This window comes from Gobius niger (genome assembly GCF_951799975.1).
Source record: "Gobius niger genome assembly, chromosome: 5".
In the NCBI taxonomy this organism is placed as follows: domain Eukaryota; kingdom Metazoa; phylum Chordata; class Actinopteri; order Gobiiformes; family Gobiidae; genus Gobius; species Gobius niger.
In genome coordinates, this window is record NC_136856.1 from 16,246,865 (window position 1) to 16,274,543 (window position 27,679).

The 27,679-nt window shown below is 43.1% G+C and overlaps 2 protein-coding genes across 2 annotated transcripts in view; one reads left to right on the plus strand and one right to left on the minus strand.

Moving 5' to 3' along the window:
* ccnjl (cyclin J-like) overlaps positions 1-27,679 on the minus strand; it is a 194,104-nt gene that overhangs the window by 64,772 nt on the left and 101,653 nt on the right. The window lies entirely within an intron of this gene.
* egr1 (early growth response 1) lies at positions 15,054-18,627 on the plus strand. Its single transcript, XM_079556475.1, has 2 exons — positions 15,054-15,673; positions 16,238-18,627. The coding sequence occupies exons 1-2, from the start codon at positions 15,463-15,465 to the stop codon at positions 17,545-17,547; spliced, it is 1,521 nt and encodes a 506-aa protein (XP_079412601.1). The 5' UTR covers positions 15,054-15,462; the 3' UTR covers positions 17,548-18,627.

Sequence of the window (27,679 nt, forward strand, 5' to 3'; positions counted from 1 at the left end):
GTATGAATGAGAGTATGAATGGGTGAGTGGATCCTTGCTGTAAAGCGCTTTGAGTGCCTAATGTAGGTGGAAAAGCGCTATATAAGTTGAGACCATTTACCATTTACCATTTACCTGTCTTGTGGTTCACTCGTGCCTTCAGTCACGTAAAACACAGCACAGACGGCGTTAGCATTTAAATATGGTTACGTGAAGTGTTACATTACAAAGTATAATTACACAAAATTAGGAGTAATTCGAAATCCGCGCAGTAATATCTTCACTTTACTGTGTGGATGACAAACTACTCCTGGTATTACTACGCCTTACAATATAGTTCCCCCTTTTATCCGCTTAGAAAATCCACATTGTTTAATTGTTTCTGTGAGTCCAGAAGCTTTTAGATTTGGGTAACGCTGAACTGGAGAAAATGCACTCTAATGAAGGTATCTTTTGACAAACCTTTCGCCAACTCCTGCACAAGCACATTTGTGAAGAACACCTTGGTTTTCTTGCGTGTTTACCTTCTGACCTTGCGCTCCCTACCTGTTTTGATTACATGCTCTCTTTGTGTGCTTCCTGTAGGTTTATAAGTGTACTCTATGTCACCTCCAGGAGAAGCATTCGACAATAATTATGAGTCCTATTCCGGCGAACCGAGATGGTCAACAAAGAAGGAACACATCCAGAGGCCAAGGTTCAGATCCCGTTGCTTCACGTCCATGTATTTCTTTCTGACTTCTTCCACATAAATGTCGAGTGTTGAATAATCAAGGAGGCAATGCAGCAGCAACGTGCGCTACAGCCATGACGTTTGACTTCAGTATAACATAAATGGAACAATTCATTATTTTTTCACAATTTTCTATATATGTATTTGCACTTTTCACCCGTGTTTATCGTGCCTTTGAGATATTCTATTACACAACTTCAACAAGTGGATTTACAGTGTCATAAGTTGTCAGTATGTAAGTAAGTGCTTCATTAAGTTTTATGTGCATCTTTTAATGCACTGCTGACAGTTCTCTCGGAAAGAAGAGGAAGCTCTACACAGATTAACATCAGGATATATTAGCTGTCTATGTAAAAGACAAGCTAAAAATACTGCACTGTTTCCAGGTTGGTGTTTGCTGTTTGTACTCTATACAATTTTTCCTCAGTCACTGTAGTCTATGTTTCCATGGGAAGTTTCAGTGGTTATGTGAAAAATATGATACATGAATTTTACTGTTGGATATAAGCTTTATGTGATTTAGATCTGAGGTTTCGGTTTGAATGTTCAAACTCCCACTGCCAGCCACACACTGTCTTCGTAACAGCAGCTGAGATCAAATAGATGCAGAATGCCTTTAGAGAAGCATGCTGTCGTGTAACTAAAGACCTCATGCTAAAACTTTGGGCTGGATTCTTCATTTAGTGCCCCGTTATGAAATGGCACAGCAGTTAGTGCTCTTTGTCTCACAGCAAGAAGGTCCCGGGTTTGATTCCCAGGCCGAATGGTAGCTTTCTATGTGGAGTTTGCATGATCTCCCTGAGTATCCACCCCTTTACCCTACTAAAACATGTACAATAGGCAAGGCCACTTCTGGGGCTAGAACTCCCCTAAAATAGAGATCCTAAAATCTCTTTTCTGTTGAATAAATGGTCAATTAAACAAATATATAGATACCATTGCATGACCATTTATCATTCATTTATCTTTGGTCTGAAGAGAACACGTTTACAAATGAAATTTACAAACAGTGTCAATGAAAAAAAACCAAAAAAACAAAAAACTAAATAGCCATATACTGTCAATGCATTTCGAGGGACACTAGTGGCATGACCCCCACAAACAGAAAAGATAGTCTTGTTTGAACAGTAACTCGTCTCCTCAGTGTAATGTATCCAAATAACAGGACACATTCATTCGTAGAAATGAGTCATTTGTGTACGGGATCGATTTGAGAGCAGTGTCTCTTTATCAAGCCTTTGTACATTTCAAGTACAAAGTGTAAAGTCCCTGATGTGGCTGAGGCCAGAGCAAACAATGTTTCACAGACATCAGAAAACACAAAGCTATTTGGACATAGTAGTGTGTTTATTATTAATTATAGTGGAAATTATATTGAGCTCAAGAAAGTGAAAGAGAAAAGGAGCAGAGTTGCATAATATGCTTTTACGACAGGTTTTAGTTCAGAGGAAGAGCTTCATGACCTTAATGCTGACTTTCTGAATGTTCATTTTTAAAAACACAAATCATCCTTATCAGCTGCATGACCTGAACAGCCACTTGTAGTTTTAAGCACATTTTAAACAATCTTCTAAACAAACCCTGGTTTAAAGTATATCTAGCTGCTGATGAGCAAATGTTTTGCTTATATTCCTATGGCTTATCACCGCAGACTGTTATCTGTCAAGGGGAAAGTCCGAGCTGAGGAAACTTCACAGTTACTGTATCCACTTACAGTTCATTTTCTTTTTTACAAACAAAGCCACCACTTCCTCATTGCTGATTCCACACGCCTTTCTGTTGGCCTCTTTTTTCTTTTTTTCCGTGTGTCGTCACTGGGCTGCGGTTTTCTCACTACTCATAGTTCACAGGAAGCGTGTTGTGGTAGAACAGGTCCCTGTCACTGTTTCCACGCCTCACTATGGCCCACAAAGCCTATATTTAACACCAATAACAAGATCACAGAGGCCGAAAATACCCTCTTCCACATTTAAACTAGCCGCTACTATTTATACTTTAGCATGCTAATATACTTATGTCTGGGTCCTGGTTAAGTTGACTGTGTGACGTAGTACGCCGCAGTGGAAAGAGTCCAAGCCAATTAGCGCAGAGAAGCTCCAAGACACAAGTGAGTGGAGTTGGTCACACAAACTACTGCGACTTGCTTATAGCCGAATGATGTCTGTTGCTTAAGTAGCATTAGCAAGTGTGTCAGTAATTCACCTGACTGAGAGGCGCCACGCTCTTTTGACGCACAGACGTTCGTCATTGATTGGGATTTGATCAGGCCGAGATCAGACAAACTAATTTACTATCTAGCCTATATGACGTGGTGTCCTTGGACAGGCCTGAGAGATAGAAACACAATAGAGGAAGTGAGTATCAATAGGCTACTGCACACTGATTGGTCATTTGCATAACTATATATGGGTGACTCTCAAAAAGAGAAGTTATTGGAACAGTTTTTGCATATACTAAACATAGATTTACAGTGCTGACTGACAGAGAGACAGATTCATAATGTTTCCCCCAATGGGCAGTTGAAACAAAAATGAATTAGTGCCACTGGCTGTCCTGTTGGCGCTGTGGCATGTCCGGGAATGTGTCTAAAGCTGCAGACCAACAGTATCAGTATCAAGGCCTTTTACTCGAGCAGCCCTTCTCTTTACTCTGTGCACTGTAAGGCCTCGGCTGACCCACCTCACCCCCACCCTCCTCCTCCTCCTCCCGGCGCTGTCACTGCTCTCTCACAATCGCAACTCAAGGGGCCAAACCAGACGAGGATTTACCTCGACTAAAGTTACACGAGAGTCGCCTGTTGTCCAGAGTTGCGCAGTATCCACCTAACGCCTACTAAAGTGATCACATACTTGGGACAGTTCTTTCTTAGCAGATGGTTTAGTTGGAGCGCATTAAACTTGCAGAAACTTTGGAAATAATCATGCAAAATTTAAGCGAGCTGTAGTGATTGGTGAGATCGACTATAGCGTACATGTCCCTTGGCTGTTCATTATAAGGAGCCCATTTTTTTTAGAAGGCAGGACAATGTACGCAAAGCCATTCTCTTTATTTGCCTTTTTTAGTTGTATCTCTTCTGTCCGCTCATTATTCTCATTAATTCCTTCTCTTGTCTCTATCCCTAAGTTAGACTGTCCCTCATCCTGCGGTAAACCTGTTCTTAGTGGATTTAGGAAGGACCTCATTACTAATTTCTGTTTATGTTGTTTTTACTGAATTGTTGTTTTTTTATGGAGCACTTTGGCCAACTGAAGTTGTTAAATAACACATTAAAAACAGAAAAGGTTTGAAATATATATATATTAAAATCACAGTAACACTTGTCCAACAAGAGATCCTTCCTTGCCCACATTCATGAAACTTTAGGTCTGTGGTAAATTCAAATGTTCATGGCGCAGAATTGTTCAGAATAAAAATAATAATAATAATAATAATTAAAGGCAGACTCCCTAAAGTTTACCAGTGGGTCTGGTTAAATACAACTGCCACCATAAAGAATTGTATACAGATGAAATAAAACTTGTCATACACTTTTATGTAGGTGCTCTTCAAGGATCCAGGTACAAAATTGAAGCTTGAGAAGAAGAAGGCGATCCGAGGCACCTCGGATCCTTTATTATTACCGGTCTATTAGATTAGAATTTTAATCTGTGCCCTGATGAAGAACACACAAGTGATCTCCCGGTTATAATAAAGGATTTTTCTTTAAATCTTCTTCTCATTGTTCATCCTGGCCTATTGTACATGTTTTTAGTGGTAGGGGAAACTGGAGTACCTGGAGGAAACCCACAAAGACATGGGTAGAACATACAAACTCCACAAAGAAAGGCCCCGTCCAGGTGGGAATCAAACCCCAGACCTTCTGTTTGTGAAGCACAAGCGCTAACCACTGGGCCACCATGCCGCCTTATGTTTGTGTTATCCTATTTCTGAATCAGAAAGTAAGAACAGATTATAACATATTCTGCTATGAGCAGCTGCATGTCATAATGTTTAATACAAATATAAACCGCTGAACCGTCCACTCATGGTCACATAGGAATACATGGGGCACTTCCTGAGCCCAGTGTCTGTACACTGGGCTCAGCAGCGTGGCTTTGTAAGAACAAGCAGATTACATTGTCACTGGGAGAAAAGGAGCCAAAGTGCGGTGCTATAAATAGACAGATTAACCCCTCCCCTCGGCTCGGGGACGGTCCCGATGGGAGACGGTCCAGCAGGAAAACTCAGGGGTCAGTGTGTTACTATGGCGATGCGGTAAAGGGGGGTCAGGGGTATAAGGTAGTGTGCATATGTGTATGTGTGTGTGAAGCAGAGTGCATGTTGGGTAACAGCAGACTGGAGTTCCCCTGGCCCTGTGCCAGACCTATCCCCTCTCGTCCTCTCCCACACTCCTGCTCTGTTTCCCCCTCTGTCTCTCTTTCCCACCTACCGCTGCATCTGTGCCGATTTTACACTCCAGACTGCGGGACGCTTACAACTGCTGTGGGTCATCCACGTTTACGTAGTTTCACATTTACCTGAGATGAAGGTAAAAGAAAATATTTAATCAAAGCTTTGTTGTTTCAACATGATAGAGTTCACAAGGTCTTCCCGTGCCTGCATAGGTTCCCTCCGTGTAATCCGGTTTCCCCATCACTGAAAACATGTACAATAGGTTCCCCTCTGGGGCCAGGACTCCCCTAGAAATAAGATTCCTAATAATAATAAATAAATAATAAATAATAAATAATACATATCATTTATACTGCTACCCCAAGGCTATGCCTCTGCTACCCGTGAATCCTACAATTTGTTGTAAAATAATGTACTTAAAAGTAACACTTCTTTGGTAAAAGTATCTTGTTACTTCCTGCATTTAACAAATTTAAACACTATATTCAAAACACGTCCCATTGTGCCCCCATGGGTTTTTATGTCGAACTGATCTGGAGTCTGCTGCCTCAGCATTATAAACACATCTGGTGTGAGTCACTCTCAAGTTCCCCCTTTCTCAAAATGAGAAATGTAGGAGTGCTTTCGAAAACAATTTGAGTCTATTTGTGGCTCTGGATGAGCCCGGTCCAAGTCATATCGTCAAAGCTCTCGTCATCATCATAGCAACAAACAACGGTTAATGGGAGAACAGTCCCAAACCTGTCCACTTCTGTGCCCCAGGGCTTTGTGTGATAAGCAGTCAAATCACCTTCAAAAGTATGCAGCCATTTTTTTAGAATATATAATAATATACTTTTGTCACACTGGAATATGCAGTGTTTTGTCTATTTGATGCCATTACTCAAATACAAGCTTGATGGTGGGAAACTGCAATTATTCTGAATAAAACAAGGCCAGCTTTGTTATCTGTCAGTGAAGGCTATGTGTATATAGACTGTTAAAAATAATGTGTCAAGTCTAAGGCCTTTCACTCACAGCCTTTAAGGCCCATAGTTGCTGGTTCATGATCTTCTACATTTAGACTGTCTTGGCCTTTTGTTTGTTAGAACTTGTTCTCAGTTCAGTTCAGATTGCTGTTTTATGTGTGTAATGAATGCCATTTTTAACTATCTAATAACTAAAGAAGAACGTGACTTACTGAAAATAACCGCAGCAACAGCAACTCTTTTCCTGTGTTTTTTATGGGTAAAAAGACGCACACATGTAGCTTAATCAACTGTATTTCTACAAAAGCACAAAATGTTTATAATACATGTTTTGGTATTTAGCAAAGAAACCTAAATTTACTGAGATTCAGCAATTACAAGACCTGCTGACTGAAAGAGAAAAATGTGGGTGTAGGAATATGAAAGATGTCAAAAGCAAACATTCTGAGTGGGCCTGTTTTAGCATGTTTACCTGCACCCACTCCATTCAGCTTTTAGCCCTGATGCCAGAGAGACGAGCCGCCACACGCTCTCACCACAAAACACTGCTTGCCCTGCCGTGCACCCGGCTCTGACAAAGCACGCAGCGTCACAGTTTCCAATGCCTCTCCTTCCACTTTTACATCATAACAGAAAAAGGAAATGACATTGTACCTGTGTGAACTGTTAACTGACAGGGTTTAGCACATGTGCAAATCAGCAACTGGGGAACAGGCTATTGGACAGAAAGATGTCCTCATAAACTTACTTTTGAGTTTAAAGTCACATGAAAAACACAAATAAAGGGTTTTAGTATTGACACTAAGCAAAATCAAACAGAATACCATGTCTTTTAAGAAAGTCCTGTTGGAGACAGTAAGAAGAGTCAGACGCTCATCTTAAGTACATGAATGAGTGAGAGGCCTGAGTTTTATTTGTCTAGTCGCTCTAAAACAGACCACAGTCTGGGACCGGCCACAGCCGCTGAACAGAAACGAAACACACACTTCCTCTTTCCATGTCGGAGTCAAGCTCCTCCGGCCTGTCTCTTCTTCTGTTGCTTTCACTCTGTTGTGCTCTGTGACTGTGGCCAGTGATATCACGGAGCCACGGATGTGAAGTCACTTCCTGTTTGGTTTTCAGTCACACCACAGAGAAGCGCAGATGCAGCAGCCTGTTGACAGCTGTGAGTGGAGCGGGAAACATGCAAATGAAGAGGGTCAAAGGTTAGCAATAGCTGACTGCATACCATGGCTACGATCTACATCTGCGTTTTAGAGCTATAGCTGCACAAACAAGCGTCATTCACATGTCGCTCACCCATGGTCTCAGCACAGGCTGAGCTGTCTCTAAATTTCTCAAATTCAATGAGCACACTGAGTGCTGGTGGTATTTTTGCATAACAGTGGCCCGGACAATTCAATGCGCCTATTTACTGTACCTTTATAAATAGGCCACACATTTACCCTGTCAAAAAGAGCAACAGAGAGAAAGCTCTGACTCCTCTTTCTCCTCGTCTGTCGGAGTAGAGAGTGCGCTGCTGTCTGCTGACAGACAGGCAGCGCAGTGTCACCAGCCCTGGTAATAGAAGGCAATTATAAGCCCTGGCGAGAGATGTGGCAATGGGGAAAACTTTTGTACAGGCCCCCTCCTGGGGCTCTGACATGCAGACACACTCAAATTAATTGCTACAAAACATCAGACGAGCTTGACGCACACATGCACATAGTCAAACTCCTGGAAAGGAGAAGAATGAAACAATGCACTTCATGCAACGCTGTATTGATGCTGGTGAGCAGGACGAAGACAAATGAACAGCAGCAAAGAGAAGCTGCAAGAAACAAGTAGATCCCTTTCAACAAATCATGTTTTCATCTAAATAAAGAAGCCAAAGACAATAGACTTGGGTACCCTGGAGACCAAGAGGACTATTTCACCATGGCAACCAGCGTGGTGTGTGACAATACCGCAGTGCGCGAGTTTGAACTGCTGAAGCTGTCTGAGAATGCACAGATAGATGGGGAGACTGAGAGTAGGACCCGCTCGTAATGAGAACACACACTGTCACAATCCCACCAGCACCACAAAATAGAAGTTCATGACTTTCCAACTCACAATGTTTTCTTTCTTTAAGTCAATAAAGACAATACAATTCAGTCACTAATTCAGTGTTGTGACACTTTGATGTTAATGTTTCCAGCTGTGCACAACTAAATATTCTCCAACACATCTCTGTGTTGTCATGGAGTCACTTCCGCTTTGGATGTCAGCAGAAGTGACGGCATGTGGCCTTGTAGGACATTCATTTATTGGTTGTGTCCAGGTTGTGCTGGGCGTGTTTGTCAGCACACGTGTAGAGACATGCTCTACACTTCCCTCAGCCTTTGGACAAAATGTCAGAGTTTTTGATAGACACAAAACAAAACTATCATATAACACACTTATATAGGACAAGATACGATAACTCAAGGGGTCTCCAAGCTGCAGCTGCTAACATTTATATGATTATAATGTATTATGTTAACTTTCTTTCTTTGAGTAACTGGACAGTTTGAAAAGAAGATAAAAACTAACTGTACTCCACCTAATATGTGAATATTGTGTAGTATTCAAAAGGGTCTCTGTTCTATTTCTTAAAAGAGTAGCTCACAGAGGGAAAAAAAAGGTTGAAGACCCCTGATCTTGCTGGTTTGGGGGAATTTATGAAGCTCACCAAGTTTATTTCTTATGATAATAAAGTGCTTCAAAGCCAAGTGAGCTTCATTCTGCTGACTACATTCTTACACTTGTGCGAGTCTCAGTGCCATCATCTTCTCTGTCAGCATCACCCATTGCCTATCAACACGCGCCGTCCTCCGAGTGTCTTTATTTTTATTTGCCGCGCGCTTTATAGAAATTCATTACAGCGTCTGCCGCCAGCGTAGGCAGAAAAATCTCCCCCGGCTCGGCTGAACCCTCACCTTTCTCTAATGTAAACCTCGCTCACCAGTCACGTTCCCGCCATTAAGGCAAACGAGTGCATTATGTATGAATCCTGTCTGCTTAATCTAGTCCCCGGCATTAACCCGTAAACCCAGACGCTTCCCTGTTCCTCTCGGGAAGGAAATAAAAAACACCTCTGACAGTTTTCATTTGTAGCAGATGATCTAAAATTAAGCCGTTATTGCAAATTAGATTTTCTCTAATTACCTTTCACTTTAAATAGCCTGCTTGGCACTGCAACGTTTTATTTCATCGAACGCCAAACCGCAAAATAACCCAAAGTTACATCGCAACGCTGGCGCCGCTTCTGAGACAATTGTCCCCAAAACATTTCTGACAAGACATTAATTTTCCTCTCTCTCTCTCTCTCTGCGTTTCTCTGAATTTGTTTTATCTGCTTTTTGTGAAGCTGTTTGCTGCCTTGTCTGTCTTCCCTGTCACTTTGCCATGGCAGCTGTTGATGTCTGATAGTCAATTGCAAAAGCTGCCAGGGTATTCTGATGGAGACCTATCTCTTCAGGCTATCCCGCACCAGTGCTCTCCAGCTGGGATGGGGTGGGGGGTGGTGTTGGTGGGGGTCTTACCTGAAACAACCTGTCGTACCTGCCCCGGGGCCGCACCTGTCAAACGCGCCGCTTTCCCCTTCACTCTCAGTCACTTTGTGGATTAGCCTTCCATCACTGCCTCCTGTAGCTCCTTTAACCATTTACCAGCCGCCGTCTGGTCGCCGCAGCACTACAAAACAAAAGAAGTCTCACCTGAAATCAAGTGTCACTCTGACTTTATTGGGGCAATCTCCAGCCGCTGGACCCGAGGAATCCAGCGAAACAACAACTTCACGTGTTTATTTGTGTGCCTGAGCTTTGGACAAGCTGCTTTTGAGAGACAGGTGACTTTTCATCCAGCCATTTCAGCCTGAAGATTCAAAGAGTTATTCAAAGTAAGGATATTTCTTTATTTATCGGCCCCAATATATGCAACTACAATGTAATGATATAAAAGAGGTTTAGATTCAATTGACATCATATGAAACACTGTAAAGATGATAATAAAACAGGATAAGTTGTCTTATGTTCACCCACTCTTCTCTCCAAGGCTTGGCACTGTTTGTGTGCAGTCTATACTTATGTGCCAATAGAGAAAAATAAAAATGTTAACTCCTTCTTGTAAAAAAAACCCATTATATATAAATAATTTGCTGCTCTTACACGAGGAGGACCGCTGAGGACTTTTAAAAAATCTCAAGACTGCTGTGGAAATACTTGTGTCTGAACTCGACAGGTCACACCCAGAACGTGTTTGCTAAAGTCAACAAACCGGCGGCTGCAGCTCTGTCTGGACACAGAGCTCACGTCTCTGCCTCCTCTGACTCCTCATCCCCTCTGTCTCGCTCTCACACTCCCCGCTCCAAATAAAGATGTCAGCAACTAAAGTGAGTTCAGCCAATAACGGGAGACGTACCGCCGCAGCGAGATCCAGAAATGTGCAGCCTGTGAAAGAGAAAGCCGCATTAGGAACACATGCCAGCAACAACAACTGATGACTGCGGTAGATCGATGAGGTTCAAGAACATAACTTAGAGAGTTATATGCAGAAAGAAAATTCACCCGTGCTTTTTTTATACTCGTGGGCCTTCTACCAACACGATTGCCACATCTGCTGCGATCAAGGAATAATTGGTTGTCTACATATGGCGGACAACAAAAAACACAGGCTATTTATTCACTCACACAGTTTGAGTTGAGCAGAGGATGGATCTATTTGAGTAATGTTATTTCACAGTAACAGTAACATTTGGTCACTCTTTGCATCGTGAATAAACCTGTAAGTGACAAAAGCTTCATTGCAAATAAGAAAGGACTTGGAAATTGGAAATATCACACTTTTTTACAATGTTTTAAGTTTTGCCTGTCCCCTTACATCAGTCATTTTAAAGTAACACTACTCTAATCCAAGTTACTGAAAAATTGTAGTATATTCTATATTAGTGATTACAGCTCTAAAAATGTAGTATGTTTGTATGCTTAATTTGATCCCCTGTTCAATTTTTTTCAGGGTAAAGGATCCGGGAAATACTTAGGAGGATCCGGCAAAAAATGTATCTGATATAATGGTGTCTAATGAGAGTGTTCCGGCAAATGTTTTGGCCTGTTCCCCCAATCCAGACCAAAAGTGTTCCTGAAAATACTAATTTACAAATTAAGCACTGCATATTGTTTCACACTGTTGTTACATACTGTTTCAAAAATGTAGCTGAGTTACACTACTTTGAGTTACTTTTGAGTTACTTTTGGCAAAATATAGACTGAATAAAAGCCACCGAGCAAAAATGTAGTCACATCCTATTCACCAGTGTCCAACTTGATTTAGCATGCTGCATTTTATTTGGGGGGAGTTTGACATTTTTTGTCATACATTTAAATGCTCTTGTAACTCGAGTTACTTGAAATGTAATGACTAATATATTCCCATATTTTGTAATATGTAAGTAATATGTTATATTTCTTAGTTACTGAAAAAAGTAGTATATTTACCCCCAACGCTGCTCTTATCTGAGTAAATACTGTATTTTGGATACGTTACCCGCATCTGGATTTGAGTATTGAAATGTTTTTGTTGTCTCAACAAAATGATGACTGATTGATTGAAATCAATTTGACTAAATAACTCACCAAAGCAAATGTGACAAGGGGAATGGTGGTAAAGCACTGACCTATTATTGCACATCGTCTGCAGTCGCCCACACAGCACGGTACCCAGCGTTTGTGACAACCTTTAAATGTTATTGGTGCAGCGGCTGCGACAGTGTGATGTGGGGAAGCCCCTGTGTCAGTGACTCATCGGGAGCACAAAGGTCATGGGTCATCTCCCCTCGACAAAAGCATCAAACACAGTGGCCGCGGGCTCCTACAGTGAGTCAGGGTCAGACCGGGGAGCTTGTTTTTTCAGGGCGGGCTTGGTGATTGTCTCATTGTCACCTACCACCTTTAGAGAGCAGATAAGCAGATTTGCAGCAGCCTGTTTCAATGTGATACACCAATCCTGCTCTGGAGGAGAGAAAACGGAGCTAAAAGGGGTATTATCACCCAATCACCTTTTACTAGGTCAGCTCTCACTGTCACAGCGAGCAATGGTGAAATCATACTGTAGAGCTCTGATCTGCATTCCTCAACAGCATTCCTCCATGCACAAAGGCCTGTGGCTGCTGCAACAGGTGCTCTTCTGTCATCTCCATAAAACTATTACTTCAAGTGTGTGGAGGAACAGGAGTACTACAATTGTACTCAAGTAGTATATACTGAAGTGTATTCGTGAATATAAAGTCCAAAGTCTTTCTCTTTGATTATAGTCACATTTTTTCGTGTCATAAGTGCAGTAATAGTAGGAGTATCATTTTGCAATTTACCTCTCCCATAGGGGTGAATTATGCAACTTTTTATGTGCTTTCTTTGTTGTATATTTGACCTTTTAGTTACCCATCAGCTGAATTAGTGGTGTTAGAGAGACGTCTTTACTTTCCATCACAGTGGCCTCTATGACACTTCAGGATCAATTGTTTTTAGGGTTCCTGGTAGGCTTTCACTGCACACCAGGAAACCTACAAAACATTGATCCTCAAGCGGTTTAGAGGCCACCATGATCGAACCCCATACAGCCCTTGGGTCACAAAAAGTTGAATTACGCACAAATATCCATTTATCTATTTATTTTTGCATAAAAAGTTCCATAAGGCACCTTTCATAGTAAACCTAATTCTTCAATTATTCAAAGAAGTTGCCACATCCATCTTAACCTGAACACTGCCGCTGCTTCCCAAAATGTCATTTATCAAAAAGCACCCATAGTGTTGGTCCAGCTTTTTCCATCACTCTATGACTCTTTCAGCTCTGTCCCATATTACTTGACCCACACAATTTTACTTAAAGGGGCTAGATGCAAGTTAGTCATTTTATACTCACTACTGCCACCTCTGGTCGTATGCGTAACTGCAGCTTCTATATTAAACTCGTGGCACTTCAGACCGAATTAACACCTTTTTGAGTGACAGTGCAGGATTTTAGAGGCAGTTGTGGTGAACAGGTCTGGGCTCATTCTACACATTAGGACACGGCTGGAACATGTAGGGGGAGGAAAATAACATTTTTAAACTTCGTATAGTCCCTTTAAAGCTTGTACTGACAAGTATATGGTGGATATTCTGGAGCGCTGGCTATTCACACGTCATTCGCTGTATCCCATTAGATATAATTTGCCTTTTGTTGCCATTAGCATTTTTTTTGTAATTCCTCCTCCCATTTTGGTATATCATTTCCATTTCCTCCATTCCACACTAGGGCACGATTAAATATTAACCCAGCTCGTGCAGGGTGTGTGTGTGTGTGTGTGTGTGTGTGTGAGTGACAGGGCGTGGTATAACTCTAGGTAATAGGAGAGAGGCTTCCTGCTGGCTGCTTTAAGGCTTTGGAGTTTCATCACACTGTGGCAGGACTGTGTGGGCAGCACGAGGAACACACAACAAAATGAAGAGGCCAAGTCAAACAAAAACATACAACAATGGGCCATGAGCAACACAACAATGAGCACTGTCTCGAGATCCACGTGGATCAGGGAAGGGATGCCCGCCCCCTTCCCCGTTTATCATCTTTATTACTTTATTACTTTCCACACACTTTTCTCTAACACGATTTTATTACATTGTCGTCAGATCTAAGTTGTCTCATCTCTTTCTCCTCTTTCTTTGCCAATGACTAGGCTATAGTAAACCACTCAAAAGGGGCTTTATTGCACAATCAATGTTTAGGATCAAAACTCAAAAGGAAATGTAAGTTATTCCACAAGAAGTCGAACAACATTTTGCCATAACAGCGTTGTTCGGTCCACGGACCGCAGTTCACAGGTAGGCTCACCATGTGTGGAGCGAGGTGACCTGGATGTGCCTCGCTGAACAAGGCTGCCCTCCTGCACCTCCCTGGCCGCTCAGTGTCCTGCCCACAATGTTTGCCAATGAGCTTGCAAATAGATCCAGTCAGCAACAAGGGAAACTCATTGATTTCCCGTCAGCATGTAGCGAGCGGTGCAGGCGCCAGGCGATGCTCGAGCTGCCGGGGGAAACATCGGCATCCCGCAGGCATGCTGGCAGCTGTGCGGAGCGATGTTAATGCAGCCCATTAGGCCGCTGAGTGGCACAGAGATTCCCTCAATATCGAGTCGGGGACACCCCTCAATTAGACGGATTGGCCCGCACCTCGTCAGCATCCGCTGCAATCTGCACTCATTTATCAATGCCACTGTGCAAGCACTAAGTTTATTTAAGCAACTTTGTTAGCGTTTTAATGGTAAACGCGTACACGATGCGCGTGTCTTATGGCATGCCGCGCGCATATGAAATAAGACAAGTTACAAGAAAAATCAATAACTGAGACGACATCGTTCATCCCCTGCTTGTTTAAACTATCTGCGTCTGTCTGCAATGCCGAGTGTTTAAAGTTTATGTGCAGCACAAATCTGCGTGTTAGTTTAAGCGTATGGTTTAAACTGAGCTTTTGACAGAAGTTTATTGTAGGGCTGGACATGATTTGCACTCCAGTCTCTCATTCACTGCCAAACAGCGATCGGCGCTGCCTCAGGAAGTTCCAAATAAGGACAGGGAAATGGAAACCCACCGGAATAGGTCCTTATGTAGTCACGACCTTATAAGGCACGGCGGAGCCGGGCTTTCCGGCAGCAGCGCTGCCTGCTGCACAGATGGGAAATCCAAATCTAATCTACGAAGCGAAGGCTAGCAAGCAAGAATTACGCTGCCGTCCGGCGGAGCTGTTCTTCGATGAAAACACATTGATTCGGAGCGAAAGACGCGCGACGTTGTCTTCGCAATTTATGGTGAGAGCTTAATATAAAGTCGCTCCTCTTTGCTTTTCCCCCAGGCCGGCGTCATGTGTCCTCCACTGCATTGCCTAAATATGGGCTTCCTCCATTCCAAATATGGACATCTACGTCACGGCAAGAGGATATAAGAGGCGCAGGGAACCTCTCGGCTCAGAGACAGCACTCAGAGCTCACAAGCGCAACTGTTAGAGCAGACTAGATTGACAAATACATAGACTCCCAAACATAACAAAAGTCAAACGCCATAAAAACAACATCTTTCCAGGAAGGTCAGCACCTGACTGGATAAGTTACAAACAAGACAAATCAAGATTAATCACATGATTAATTTTGTTGAGTTTCAGGTAATGTGTAAAAAGGACTTTCTCTGCAAAGACAAGTGGATTTTTATTCATCTTTGAGACCAGCCGGATAGCTGGGGAAGAGTCGTGGAGAGAGCAGCCCACAGCATCTTCCTCCTGTGAGCAGAAGTGTGTTCTCTTCACTTGGACTGTGATTCCTCCACCTGTGAGCACAGAGCGCCTGCAGCTTCGGCACCAGAGCATGGCTGCAGCCAAGACGGAGATGATCCTACCAACCCTTCAGATCTCAGAGCCTCTCAGCTTCCCTCACTCCCCCATGGATAACTACCCCAAGCTGGAGGAGGTAATGATGCTCAGCTCTGCAGGGACACCCTTCCTCACCGCCTCCGCACCCGAGGGTGCAGGTTTTGGCTCCGGCGAGCCCGGTGAGCAGTATGATCATCTTACTGGAGGTAAGAAATGCTCATATCTGCTGCATGTTCACGTTAACATCAGTGTATTTAAATCAAACTGTGAAAAAAGTAATGATGATGATGTAAAATATATATTACGGTTCGATATGAAAATGAAATGCAGTTTCTACATTGCCCTTTTCTGCCACGCATTTCAGTATTTGATAATTGTTATTTTTGTTGAGAAGACATTAAAACATTAAAAGTGAAGGTAATGCATTGGCAGCTTCTAGTCCCAGTTGACTTGTGTAAGACTTCAGCTCTGCTCAGTCACCACATGCCTCTAGACACTCCTATAGCTCAATTCAAATTAAATTCCTAAAACCAGCTGAACTGCAGTTTCAATAATCAATCGCCTTAGGCTCAGTGATGGGCTCAGAATGTGTTGAGTGTTGTGTGCGCGAGAAACCAGAGACAGATTGAGAGCAAGGAAGATACAGTACAAGTAAAAAAAGGCTTAGCTGGCACATGAGGTTCAGTCAGTTAGAAGTAAAAAGTTTTTGTGAAGGAACTGTTTTTGTTGACATTTTTCTTAATGTGTCTTGTATTTCTTTGTGCCCACAGACACTTTACCTGATCTCCCCTTTAACTGTGACAAATCCACATCGGAGCAGACATACTCCACACAGAGGCTGCCGCCCATCTCCTACACGGGCCGCTTCACATTGGAGCCCGCCACCTCCTGCAGTAACAGCCTTTGGGCTGAGCCCATTCTGGGCCTCTTCACTGGACTCATGAGCAGTGTCCAGTCCAGCTCTAGCTCTTCATCCAGCAGCTCTCTGACCTCGTCCTCCGCCACAGTCTCTGCTTCTGTCTCTGCCGCCACCTCCACCGCTGCCTCCTCCTCTGCCTCCATCAGCGCCTCCATTCACCACAGCGAGCCCAACCTCATCTACACTGCAGCCCCCGCCTACTCCAGCCCCAACTCAGACATCTTCCCTGACCAGGGTCAAGCATTCAGCTCCAGTTCAGTACAGTACCCTCCCCCTGCGTATCCTAACAGTAAGACCTGTCCCAGCAGCTTCCCAGTGCCCATGATTCCAGACTACCTGTTCCCTCAGCAACAGGGGGAGATCAGCCTGGTGCCCCCTGACCAAAAGCCCTTCCAGAACCAGCCCAGTCAACCCTCACTGACTCCCCTGTCCACCATCAAAGCCTTTGCCACACAGACTGGTTCTCAGGACTTAAAGAGTGTGTACCAGTCCCAACTCATCAAGCCCAGTCGCATGCGCAAGTACCCCACACGGCCTAGTAAGACACCCCCACACGAGCGGCCGTATGCCTGTCCCGTGGAGACGTGTGACCGCCGCTTCTCACGCTCTGATGAACTGACACGGCACATCCGCATCCACACTGGGCAGAAACCCTTCCAGTGCCGTATCTGCATGCGCAACTTCAGTCGCAGTGACCACCTGACCACGCACATTCGCACGCACACCGGTGAGAAGCCTTTTGCCTGCGAGATGTGTGGCCGTAAGTTTGCCCGCAGTGATGAGAGAAAAAGGCACACGAAGATCCATCTGCGGCAGAAGGACAAGAAGGTAGAGAAAGCGGGAGCAGTGGTGCCCACAGCACCTGTGTCAGCAGCGTCCCCTGTCTCCAGTTACCCCTCCCCGATCACCTCGTACCCCTCGCCAGTGTCTTCATACCCCTCCCCGGTCACCTCCTGCTACTCCTCTCCAGTGCACAACTCCTACCCCTCTCCATCAGTGGCCACCACCTACCCCACCGTGTCCATGTCCAGCACATTTCAGTCCCAAGTGGCCTCATCCTTCGCCTCGTCAGTAGCCTCAAACATCTACAGCTCCCCCGTGCCCACCCCTCTGTCAGACATGCAGACCACGCTCTCCCCACGGACAATTGAAATCTGCTAAAACTCTTCTTATAAACTTTTTTTCAAGTCTCTCTGAGGGGGAAAAATCCAGCATTCAAAAACTTTGTTTACCCACAAAGCACTTTTTTGTGTGCTCCGTGTACAGTGTTAGGTGAATCTTCAGATTTATACAGTATGTAAGACGTGTCAAGGACTGGGCAAAGACAATATAAGATAAGGGATTTTTCCACCTCTGTAAAGCAAAGGCAGCACTTCACATGCAGAAGGGGCTGAACAAACAGGAGTTGAAGCCAGCACTGACGAATCGTTAGGTACAAATCACAGACTCAGACAATGCCAGCAGTGGCCGTGCTCAAAGCCTATGAGGCACAAGAGACACAATGATATACATAAGCTACAGTGTATGTATATTGTACATGTGCCATGTTTTGTTTCATCATTCTTTGGTACCATTGATGTGAAATTTTGGCATATTTACATTGTATTATTTGAAATGACAGGGCCATTTTCTACATTCTTTCTCTATTATTGTGATGCTGTGATACGTTTCGTTTGATAAAAGCACTTAGTATTTAAGCATGAGTAAGAGTGATGTTAGTTTCTGTTGTAAATATCATCCTCTGGTACTACCACATGTAACATATCGCCTGGATATATGGAAATGGAGAAAAGAAAAAACCTTTTCAAAAACAAACGCTCCCGTTATTTGGTGCCTTTTGTGAAGCCTTGCTGTTGTAACGCGGCTGTGCACGAGAGAAGATGCTCGGCATCTCGCCTTAAGGGTTAAGGGAATATTTTTGTTACAGAATGTAGTCGTACTCAGAGGGAGAGAAGAGCGCTGAGGGCACCGCTTCATTTCATTTGAATGTAAGCAAAAAAGGACAAACATTATAAAATATATTTTTGTAAAACCTAAGTGTAAATATCCACATCTTCAAGAGCTGGAATGTTGAAGTTACCTACTGAGTAGGCATGGGATTTTTGTATGTTATTTACATGCAGTTCATTATTTTGTGGTTATCTTTATTTTGTATTTGTGTTTGTTAAAACAAGTGACTGTTTCTGGCTTCTAAACACATTGAATGCGCTTAACTGCCAATGGGATATTTGGTGTACAAGATATCCTCCCAAAAATGAAATATAAATAAAAATATAAATATATATGTACATTTGTTTTCATACTTTACTTGTGTGTGTGTGTGTGTGTGTGTGCGTGTGTGTGTGTGTGTGCGTGCGTGTGTGTGTGTGTGTGTGTGGGTGTGTTCTATTAGTTCTCCATGCCATCACATGATACATAAAGCTAATTTAAAAATTTACACATCGCTACCATCCCCATAGTTAAACATTCCTAGTACAAATCATCTCATTCTGTTTTCTGAGTGAACCCTGGTTGATAAAAGGACTTTCCCGTGACTCCCATGCCTATAGCAGTGAGTTGAGCGAGCCTTATCTCCTCCAACATGCTCTTGAAGATTGGATGCAAATCAGATCAAATCAGATTCTCCATTCCATTTAAGATGTTAGATATTTACTGGCCGTCGATCAATCTACAAGCAATTTGATGAAGTTAGAAATATTGCGTTTGAATTTGCTGTATGGGGTGCTTGCTTCTGTACAAAATCATCTCTGCGCAGACATACTTTTCTTTAACAGTGTCCATCGCGTAATAATCACCTTCTACTCCATGAACAGTGACCAGTGGTTAGACACAATTGTCCAATATCCATGAAGCTTACACTGGATGGTTAGAGTGACGGAGCCGGGGCCTGGAGGTTTTACACTTCTTTTTTTAAGCAGCGTATAATAACAGCTTTGTTGCACCACCATTATTCATCTGCCGCTGTTCCTTAGGCGAGGAATGCGTCCATATTTGAATATAAAAATAAAACAGTTGTGGGTTTTTAGCCATTGTATACACTCCTGAATTTCAGCGCTTTGGTGTGGTGTGCAATCCAGAATACTTACTTACATACAAACATGGCTAAAATAGGATGCAGAAAAACAAGTAGAACAGCATAATTGAAGGGAAGAGAAAATAATGAAGATAATTGGTCTCCTGATCCCAAATTGGCTTTGTAAACTGGCTCTGATGGTGCGCGTGTGTTGCATGTATGTGATATAAACTCTGCCGTTGTTGTATAGTCTGCTGCTTCCTGTGGCTGTATGATGCGTAAGTGTCCATAAGTGTGTAATTGTGTGAATCTTGCAAAGTTGCAAAGTTAGCAGACACTATCTCCTGTAAATACCCCCCTGAAACACATCTATCTGGACACACCCACATCATCTGCCGTCAGCACTGCACTCCTAAATTTTCCCATGTGACGAAAGCTGCATTATTAGCAATATGAACGGTCCACATGGAGAATTCATGCACAGATCAAGCATAACAACAAGAGCTATTTTTGGAGGGCAGTCTTTTCCGAATGCTATGAGTAACTTTCTGTCCACCGGCATTAAGTGACTTGCACTCTCGTCTCACAGCAAGAAGGTCCCTAGATTAAGCACCCAAACTGTGTGGAGTCTTTCTGTGTGGAGGTTCTGGGATTTCCGTGTGTCTGCCTGCAGTTGGGTCCAGGCGCTCTGCTTCCATGACCTAAAACATGCATAATAGGCTCATTCCAAAGTGAGTCCTGGCCCAGCCTTACTCAAGATAGCGATGGGCTAGTGCACTGTGGTCACCCCTGTTATTTAGGGATATTTTAAATACGTAGGACATATTTCCCAACTGGGATGACAAACCTGAGCCATTTCTAAACTCTGGACGTTGTGTTCACTTAGTCTCTGTTGTATGTCTACTCCCTATAGGCAGTGTTGGGGAGTAACGGAATATGTGTTTTTAGAATATGTATTGAGAATACTCATTTTAAGTGACTATGACAAGTACTCTTGCCTTTGCGGGTATTTAGAATATTTACAGTTACGGAGTACTCCACCATTCAATTTTAGCTTCATCCAACAATGTACATGTGCACTGTGCAATGTGTGATGTGCTGCACTTCTGATGTGCATTTTCAAAATGCTTTGTTCTCTTCCTGATAGTGCCAACAAAGTTTTAAACTATATCGCATTCATACATAAATATAATGCAAATCAATGTCAATTAATGATAACAATTCAAAAGACAGTACTCCGATAGAACAAAGTAGGAGAATATGTTACAAAATACATATTAATGCAAGTATTTCAGTATTCTAACTAACTAAATATAAAGTATTCTCCCCATCTCTGCCTATAGGCACCATGGTCAAGAAATAATTAATTTCATTATTTCTTATTGATTCTATTGTTCCATTTAGGCTTTTTGCAGAACACCGTTTTTATCTCTCTTAAATATAGCCTCCTCAACTGCACTAAAGGATTGGTCCAGTTTGTTCTGAGGCGCTGGGAAGGTGGGTTTGTCAAGGCCTATATCTAAATGCTTCAGACAGTTCGATAGTAGCCCTCGCAGAGCAGGGAAAGTGTCGCCAGTTATATCCTCCCGCTCTGATTCCAGCCCTTCCCTGGCACTTCAAAGCCCACAGACTCGACTTTGTGGGGAAGGCTTCTCCCTGGTCCAACCCACTGCTGTGCCGCACCTCGGGCCCCTGGTGTCACACCCATCATGAGCCCAGCTTTTGTTTAAAAATGTATTTGTTCTCTCATTCTTTTTGGGAGCAGTGTAAACCAATAATGCTCTCTCTCCTCTGTGTCACTGGCTGGCTCGCTCCCTGCGCTTGGCGCTTGTGCATATTTTGCTGGGGATGCTAATGATCCCCCCCCTGTATTCTGATGCAAGGTCTGTCTACACTTTTCCCTTTCATCCACATACAAATGTGCTCTTATTGCCTCTTCGCCCTCGGGCCTTTTAAGATGCCTTTTTGAAATATGCCGTTTGATAAGCACATCATTGGCCAAGTCCCCGCAGTGATTAGAACTTTCTTTAATGTGAGTAAGTTACAGAGTTAACCACGGGCTTTGTGCGGGCAGTGATCTCTTCCTCTTTGCCCCCTGCTCCTGACATGTCCCGGGACATGGGGGAGCAGGTTAGATAGGACATCATGGGATCACTTCACATGTGGAGGGCAGTGGCCATTGCCTTCATCTTGACTGATATGGGACATGGGAGCAGAGACACAGGAGACAGAGAGTGCTGAGGGCTTGATTCGATTCTTTATCACAGGGCTGTGACAGGAGTAGCTCTACTGTCTTTTGAATATGCTCCACTGATCTCATGTTCTGAGGGCCTCTGCCTCCCTGGGACACTGCTCTCTCACCACGGAGAACACGGGCCTCCTGCCTTTGACACCTGTGGAGCCTTTGGGGAAAACAAGGATACAGTTAAGCAGCTCATTTCCAGTCCTCATGTTGTACGTTTCAGGTGGATTGCACCATTTCGTCCCAAAATGATGTTGAGGAAACGTGATTGGCATTTCACCAGGTTAACAACTTAGCGCATTATATGACATAAAACTAATGCAAGAGAGAGTGTGAGTTTTCAAGAAAGATAACAGATGTTTTATGAAGTACATCAGTAGCTGAACAAACAAAAGTTTGTAATAATCAGTTTGTCTCAAAGCTTTGTAAAAGCTCCCTGTGTGTAAGCTGTTCAGAGCACAGACATGCAAGAGCAATACGCTCGCAAGCATCTTTGAAATTATTTGTGGCACAAAAGAGATTTTGACACATCACATCTACCATCTACAGGTGGCAGTTGAACTCAACTTAATAAGCTCTGTTTGTTTGAAGTATATGGCTTTGAACATACTACAAACAGTGCAGCTTTAAGTAGCTCCAAATATGACACCTCTTAAACTCCGCATCGAGTGCACTAGAGTTTCACCACAGACATGGGGTGGCTATGAAATGCAGACAGGTCCTCATGAGTCTTTTCTGCTGCGGCGACTGGGGCTTGAGTCATTTATTCTTCTGTTTGTGTCAAATACCGACCAAAATATACAAGGCTGTAAGTAAATGCTGTCGTGTTTTTATCACAGGGCCTTATGCATCTCTGTACAGCATCACAAATGGTCCCACGAGTAGGCACAATGTTGTAATGTAAACGCTTTAGCAGCAGAGAGTGTGATAAGCTCCCTACTAGTACCGTATGACTGTATCTCCTCTTCATGTTGACACACAGCAGTAGGAAGCGTTCACGGGTCACTAGTTTCAATATAGTTCAGAAGTTCACAACTGCCACCAACTTGTCACAAGCATTACGATCAGCCCTGGGACACACTGCATGTTTGTGTGTCCTGAAGCGCTGCGCTAAAACAAAAATATCTAAATTTAACATCTTTTGGTAAGTGCCATGATGTGTGTGTCCCAAAGATATGTCAGAATAAAGCCACACACTGGAAGCAAGCGTCTGACTGTGCAGGTGCAGCACACACAAGGCAGCCTCAAAATAAAAGGCCTCTCAGATGTGCCCCATAGTGACTCCAGCAGCTGCCAGTCAGAAGGCCCAGAGCCAGGTGTCCAACAACAGACACCTGCGCAGGGCAAACTAAAAAAACATAGTAATAACAACGATGTACCTTTATTGATAACAAGTGCAAATGGTAATGAACTCGTCTTTTAATTACGTTATTGTTTGTATTCACTTCATGATATTTGAAGCATAGGTTTCTGGGCTTTGTTTGATCAGATTGTATTTTTATTATTGGTTTATTTTGTCGGGACAGTTAATGAATGTTATGTATGTTATGTATGTTAATGAACACACCACACCGGAAATGAAGAGTGGGTGAGAAATTCAGAAAAACTGTCTGGTCTGTTCTGGTTCTCAAACTTTTCCCACAGAGTTTATGTATTTATCTTTATATGATCTTTAAAGTGGCACTGAGATCACTGACATCTTATTATACATGTTTTTTGGTGGTAGGAAATAAACCAAAGTACCTTGAGGAAACCTGCCCAGATGTGTGGAGAACATGCAGACTCCATAGAGAAATGCCCCACCTCCTATCAGACTTGTGCTTCAGACAGTCAGTTATATGTTAAAGAGGGGGTATTATGCTTTTTTCAATCACAGAGCACCAGTCTATAGCACACTACAATGATGACGAAACCTTCTGTTGGTCTGTAAATGCAGTAAATTAGAATAACTGCCTTGTATAAAATTGCTCTCTCAAAATGGCTGTAGGTAATGTCTTGAAATAGGCCTCTGTCTCTTTAACAACCTCTGACCCTTTCCGACACGCCCCCTCCACACGCTGTCTGTGGCATCAGTGGGGAGGAGGTTCTGCTGAGGAGCAGTGGTTGGTTACTCGGCTGGTGACGAAAGCTCGGAGACGTCTCCGGGAGGTGGGGGCGTTCCTAGGAGGACTCAGGCAAACCTATCCCTAAAATGGCTGCCACCAGAGTTTTTACAGATTACTCAAAAATAAGTGAATGTGCCAAGGCAACACTTCAGGCATGTTTTTAATGAGGGAATGACATAATAACAAATAATAAAGTCAATTTTGCATAATACCCCCCCTTTAACGGACGACAGGAATCAAAACAGGGAGAGATGCCCAAACTTTCCTCTCCTCAAACTCATTCTTCAACTTTCCAGGGAATTTTTAGGGATTCCCAAGTCATTATTCCTGCAGGATGTCTTACTTTTTCTCCTCCAAATGAGTGTGGGATGCATCAAATGTACAACCAACACAACTTCTCAAGACATGGAGAAGCTCTTTTTTGTAAGATTATTAAATCTTCTCTTTGTCTTAAATAGGCCCAGGACACATGCAAAACAATACCAAATATGTCGCTGGCCGCCCTCGGGCCGCAGTGTTCCCAGTGCTGACAGTGTGATGGGAGGGAGTGGGAGACAGAGAATCTCGGAGGAGGCGCACAGTGAATGCAGTGTATCATCATCTTCTTCTTCATGGCCAGGTTTCCTCTGCCTCCCCCTCACTACAGCTGTCCTCCGCGTCTGATCAAAGCCCCGCGCTGCTATATTTGTCCCTCAGTGATGAGGTGGAACTAATGGCCACTTTCACACTAGTTGATGTCATCAGTGTGCTGCGCCTGGGGAGCGGAGGGAGGGAGAGGCCGAGCTACCTGCTGAGCGCTGCTGCCGTACCCACCGCACACACATGTCCTAATGGATTTTCTCAAATCATTAAGTTTTTCCTGATCCCAAGGGAAGCTCTTCGATTAGCACCCTTCAAGCATCTGTTTTTGAGGAAACAGTCTCATTTCCTGCTGATTTACTGAACAGCTAAAACTATCTCACCATCCTCTTTTCTATCTTTGCACGGAGCCGTGTCTCTGGCTCCCTAACAGGCAGTTAAGTGTAAGCAGGGTGCTCTGTAGGTGTCATCTCCCCGCGCGGCGCTCCTCATTTAGGGCCGGTGAGTGCATGCAGCGGCGTGTCACCCTCTGTCACACTGTCAACTGTCGGTGTAGGCTTTTTACAGCACCTAATACCAACCAGGTGACAGGTTATTACTGCCACACTCAAGTCAGGAGTCCTGACCACGGCTAAACCAACTTTAACCCAGGCAAAATTTAGACACAGCCTGCTTCTTGACTATGGTTTTATGAAATGTGTATTCTATACGGTTAAGAGGTCATACTTTACTCAATAGCACAGCACTGACGTGACAATCTAATGGAAATAGAATTGTAAACTATGAGGCTTAAAATTAACAGTTCATTGTTAAGCTCTGTTTATGTTTTTAGATAATACTAACTGTGTTTCCTGGTCATTTTCAGTCTTAAAACAGGTAAGGGATATGCCGAATCTTGTTACCATGAAAGGTACCATGAAAGGTATAGTTTTCCTGTGCTATGATCATGCTGTAAAGTTATGTGCCGAATTCTTTACTTTGTCAAAAATGGCTTTGTGAACAACTATGGGTGGAAAACATCATCAAAAAAGCCATGAGGATCTTTGGTCAAATAGTTCAGACAGCTCAACCAGTGGTCACCGTTAAAAATAAAGTGTCAGCTTCAATAGCCACAGCATATCTTTGCTTTGCTGGTGTTTACTTTAGCAATTCTCGATGCTGTCTTTGGATACACAGCCCTGAACAGAAATAAGAATTTTGGCTTTTTCGTTTGGTAAAACTACTTCGTGACATCAACCCTTTACTTGTATCTCTCCGTGGCGGATCCGTGCTCAGACGCACCTATAGAAGAGAAACTGTCTAAAAGATGCCATGAGCTCAAAGTGCAAAGGCCCAGAGAGTTTATAACAGCAGAAATAGTACTCTCTTCTGGTTCAATATAATGTACAGAGAGTGGGACTCACTTTTGACCTGCGCTTCTTGCCTCAACCCTGACCCTGGTTACTGTAGTGTTTAGCTCATGTGCACTGCTGCTGAACACTCTTCGGATGTGAGTAAGAAACGCTTTATTCTGTCCAGACCACTGGGCTGAAAACAGCTGCAAGGATCAGGAAGTGAGCGGACTTTCTCTACAGCTGTAAAACCCAATGTTATGTGCAATTATTTAGTGTACAATTAACCGGGCAACATGTTAATAGGAATAGGTTGTGTAACATCATAATACAATGATAAAGAAACATAAAGTTTAACATTTTGGCAATTATAGGGTGCCCATAGCTCTTTTCTCTAATTTCTAATTTTGGTTTTAGCTAATGTTAGTTTGCTGTAGTGGATTTCTGGTTCAGTTTTTACCATTTGATCATGAGCTGTAAGATTATAGTTTGAGACAAACTACTGAAACACAATCGTAGGATCTCCAATATTTGTGGATTTTGTACAGTCTCCTGCCCTTCATTCAAAATGATGACGTAAATGTCATTACTGTGACTCATTCACAAAGTTAAAAAGTTTTCCTTTTACAATGTATACCTTACCTACCTATGTAGCTGTGTTGATGTGACTTAGGTGGTTGTACGCTGATTGTTGATTGAATAAATAATGCTTAAAAAAGCTAAAAGTCCCACAGAAAAGTATAACTTTAAAATAAACAATAGCGATTAGCCTGTTGGTTCATTGTGTTTTCATTCACATTTTAAAGTGCTCTACCTTTCATATCCTCTACTGTAGGTTTGTGAATTTTAAAGAACTGTAAAACAAAGCAAACTAATGGAAAATCAAGACCTGATTTGTTTAAAAAAATGTGCGGTGGGAGTGTTTTGAAAGTGCAGGGTGTGAGTCTGGCCTTGAGCGATGTGAGCTCAGCGAGAGCTGCAAGGAGGAGCTCGAACAGGAGCAGAAACAGAGGAGAAAGGACAATAAAGAGGCCCAGCACAGACCCGGCCCACCACCCCTGCAGTCTCCCCGAAGCCTGCATCTGATCCCTTCTCCTCAAGCCAACAGTGGAGGAAATGTCAGTCTTCCAGCGAGCCAGGAAACCTCCATGCCCATACATGGAGCTTCCTGGCCTGACACAGCTCTTCCTGTAGGCTATGTAAGGACTTTCCTGCCCTGTCTTCCCCGGTCCCCTCTCTCTCTCCTGTCTGTGCCTGTGCCGCTCGCTCCCACTCTTTTGGCAGGCTGCCCTTCGGCGAGTGCCTCAGTGCAGGGCTTCTTTCCCCCGCTCTCATGCTCTGCTTTTGTGTGTGTGTGTGTGTGTGTGTGTGTGTGTGTGTGTGTGTGTGTGTTAATTCTTTGTGGTACATTTAAGTCTATTTATAGTCTATTTTTATGTGAACCTGTAAGACTATGTTTTCATTGTTTCCAACTGTTGGTGCCGCTTTGCTTTCTGCAAGCTTAGATGCCTTTAAATGTAGTGTTGCAGTGAAGACAGGACTAATTAAGACCGGTTCATGACCAATCGAGTCGAGACAAGGCCAAGATCGACAAAAAACAGAGGAGACCTCATATGCTTAAGCAATAGGCAAATTGATGAGTATTTACAAGTAATATTGCATCATTCTACAACCAGAAGTGCTCAAGTAAAGTCTTTGCAAAAGGTCTGTTTATGAGGTAATGGTTTGATTGATCAAACTAAACTGTATTCACGCTCAGCACCTTTTCCTGAAGCTACATTGAAATTACACCAGTCTGGATATCATTGCATTTTCTTGAGTGAAATCTGTGAGGTTGCGCTCAAGCAAAATGTAAAATTACTGATAAAGTTTTATCACTTATTATAAGAAAATGTTCAGGAGTAACCTTTCTGAAATAAAACTGACCATGTGTGACCTGTGCTCTTTGTGCTTCCATTTTGACAGTTCTCGGTGCTTCTGTTCTTAGTACAGCATCTTGATTAAACCTTATCTATGGTTATAG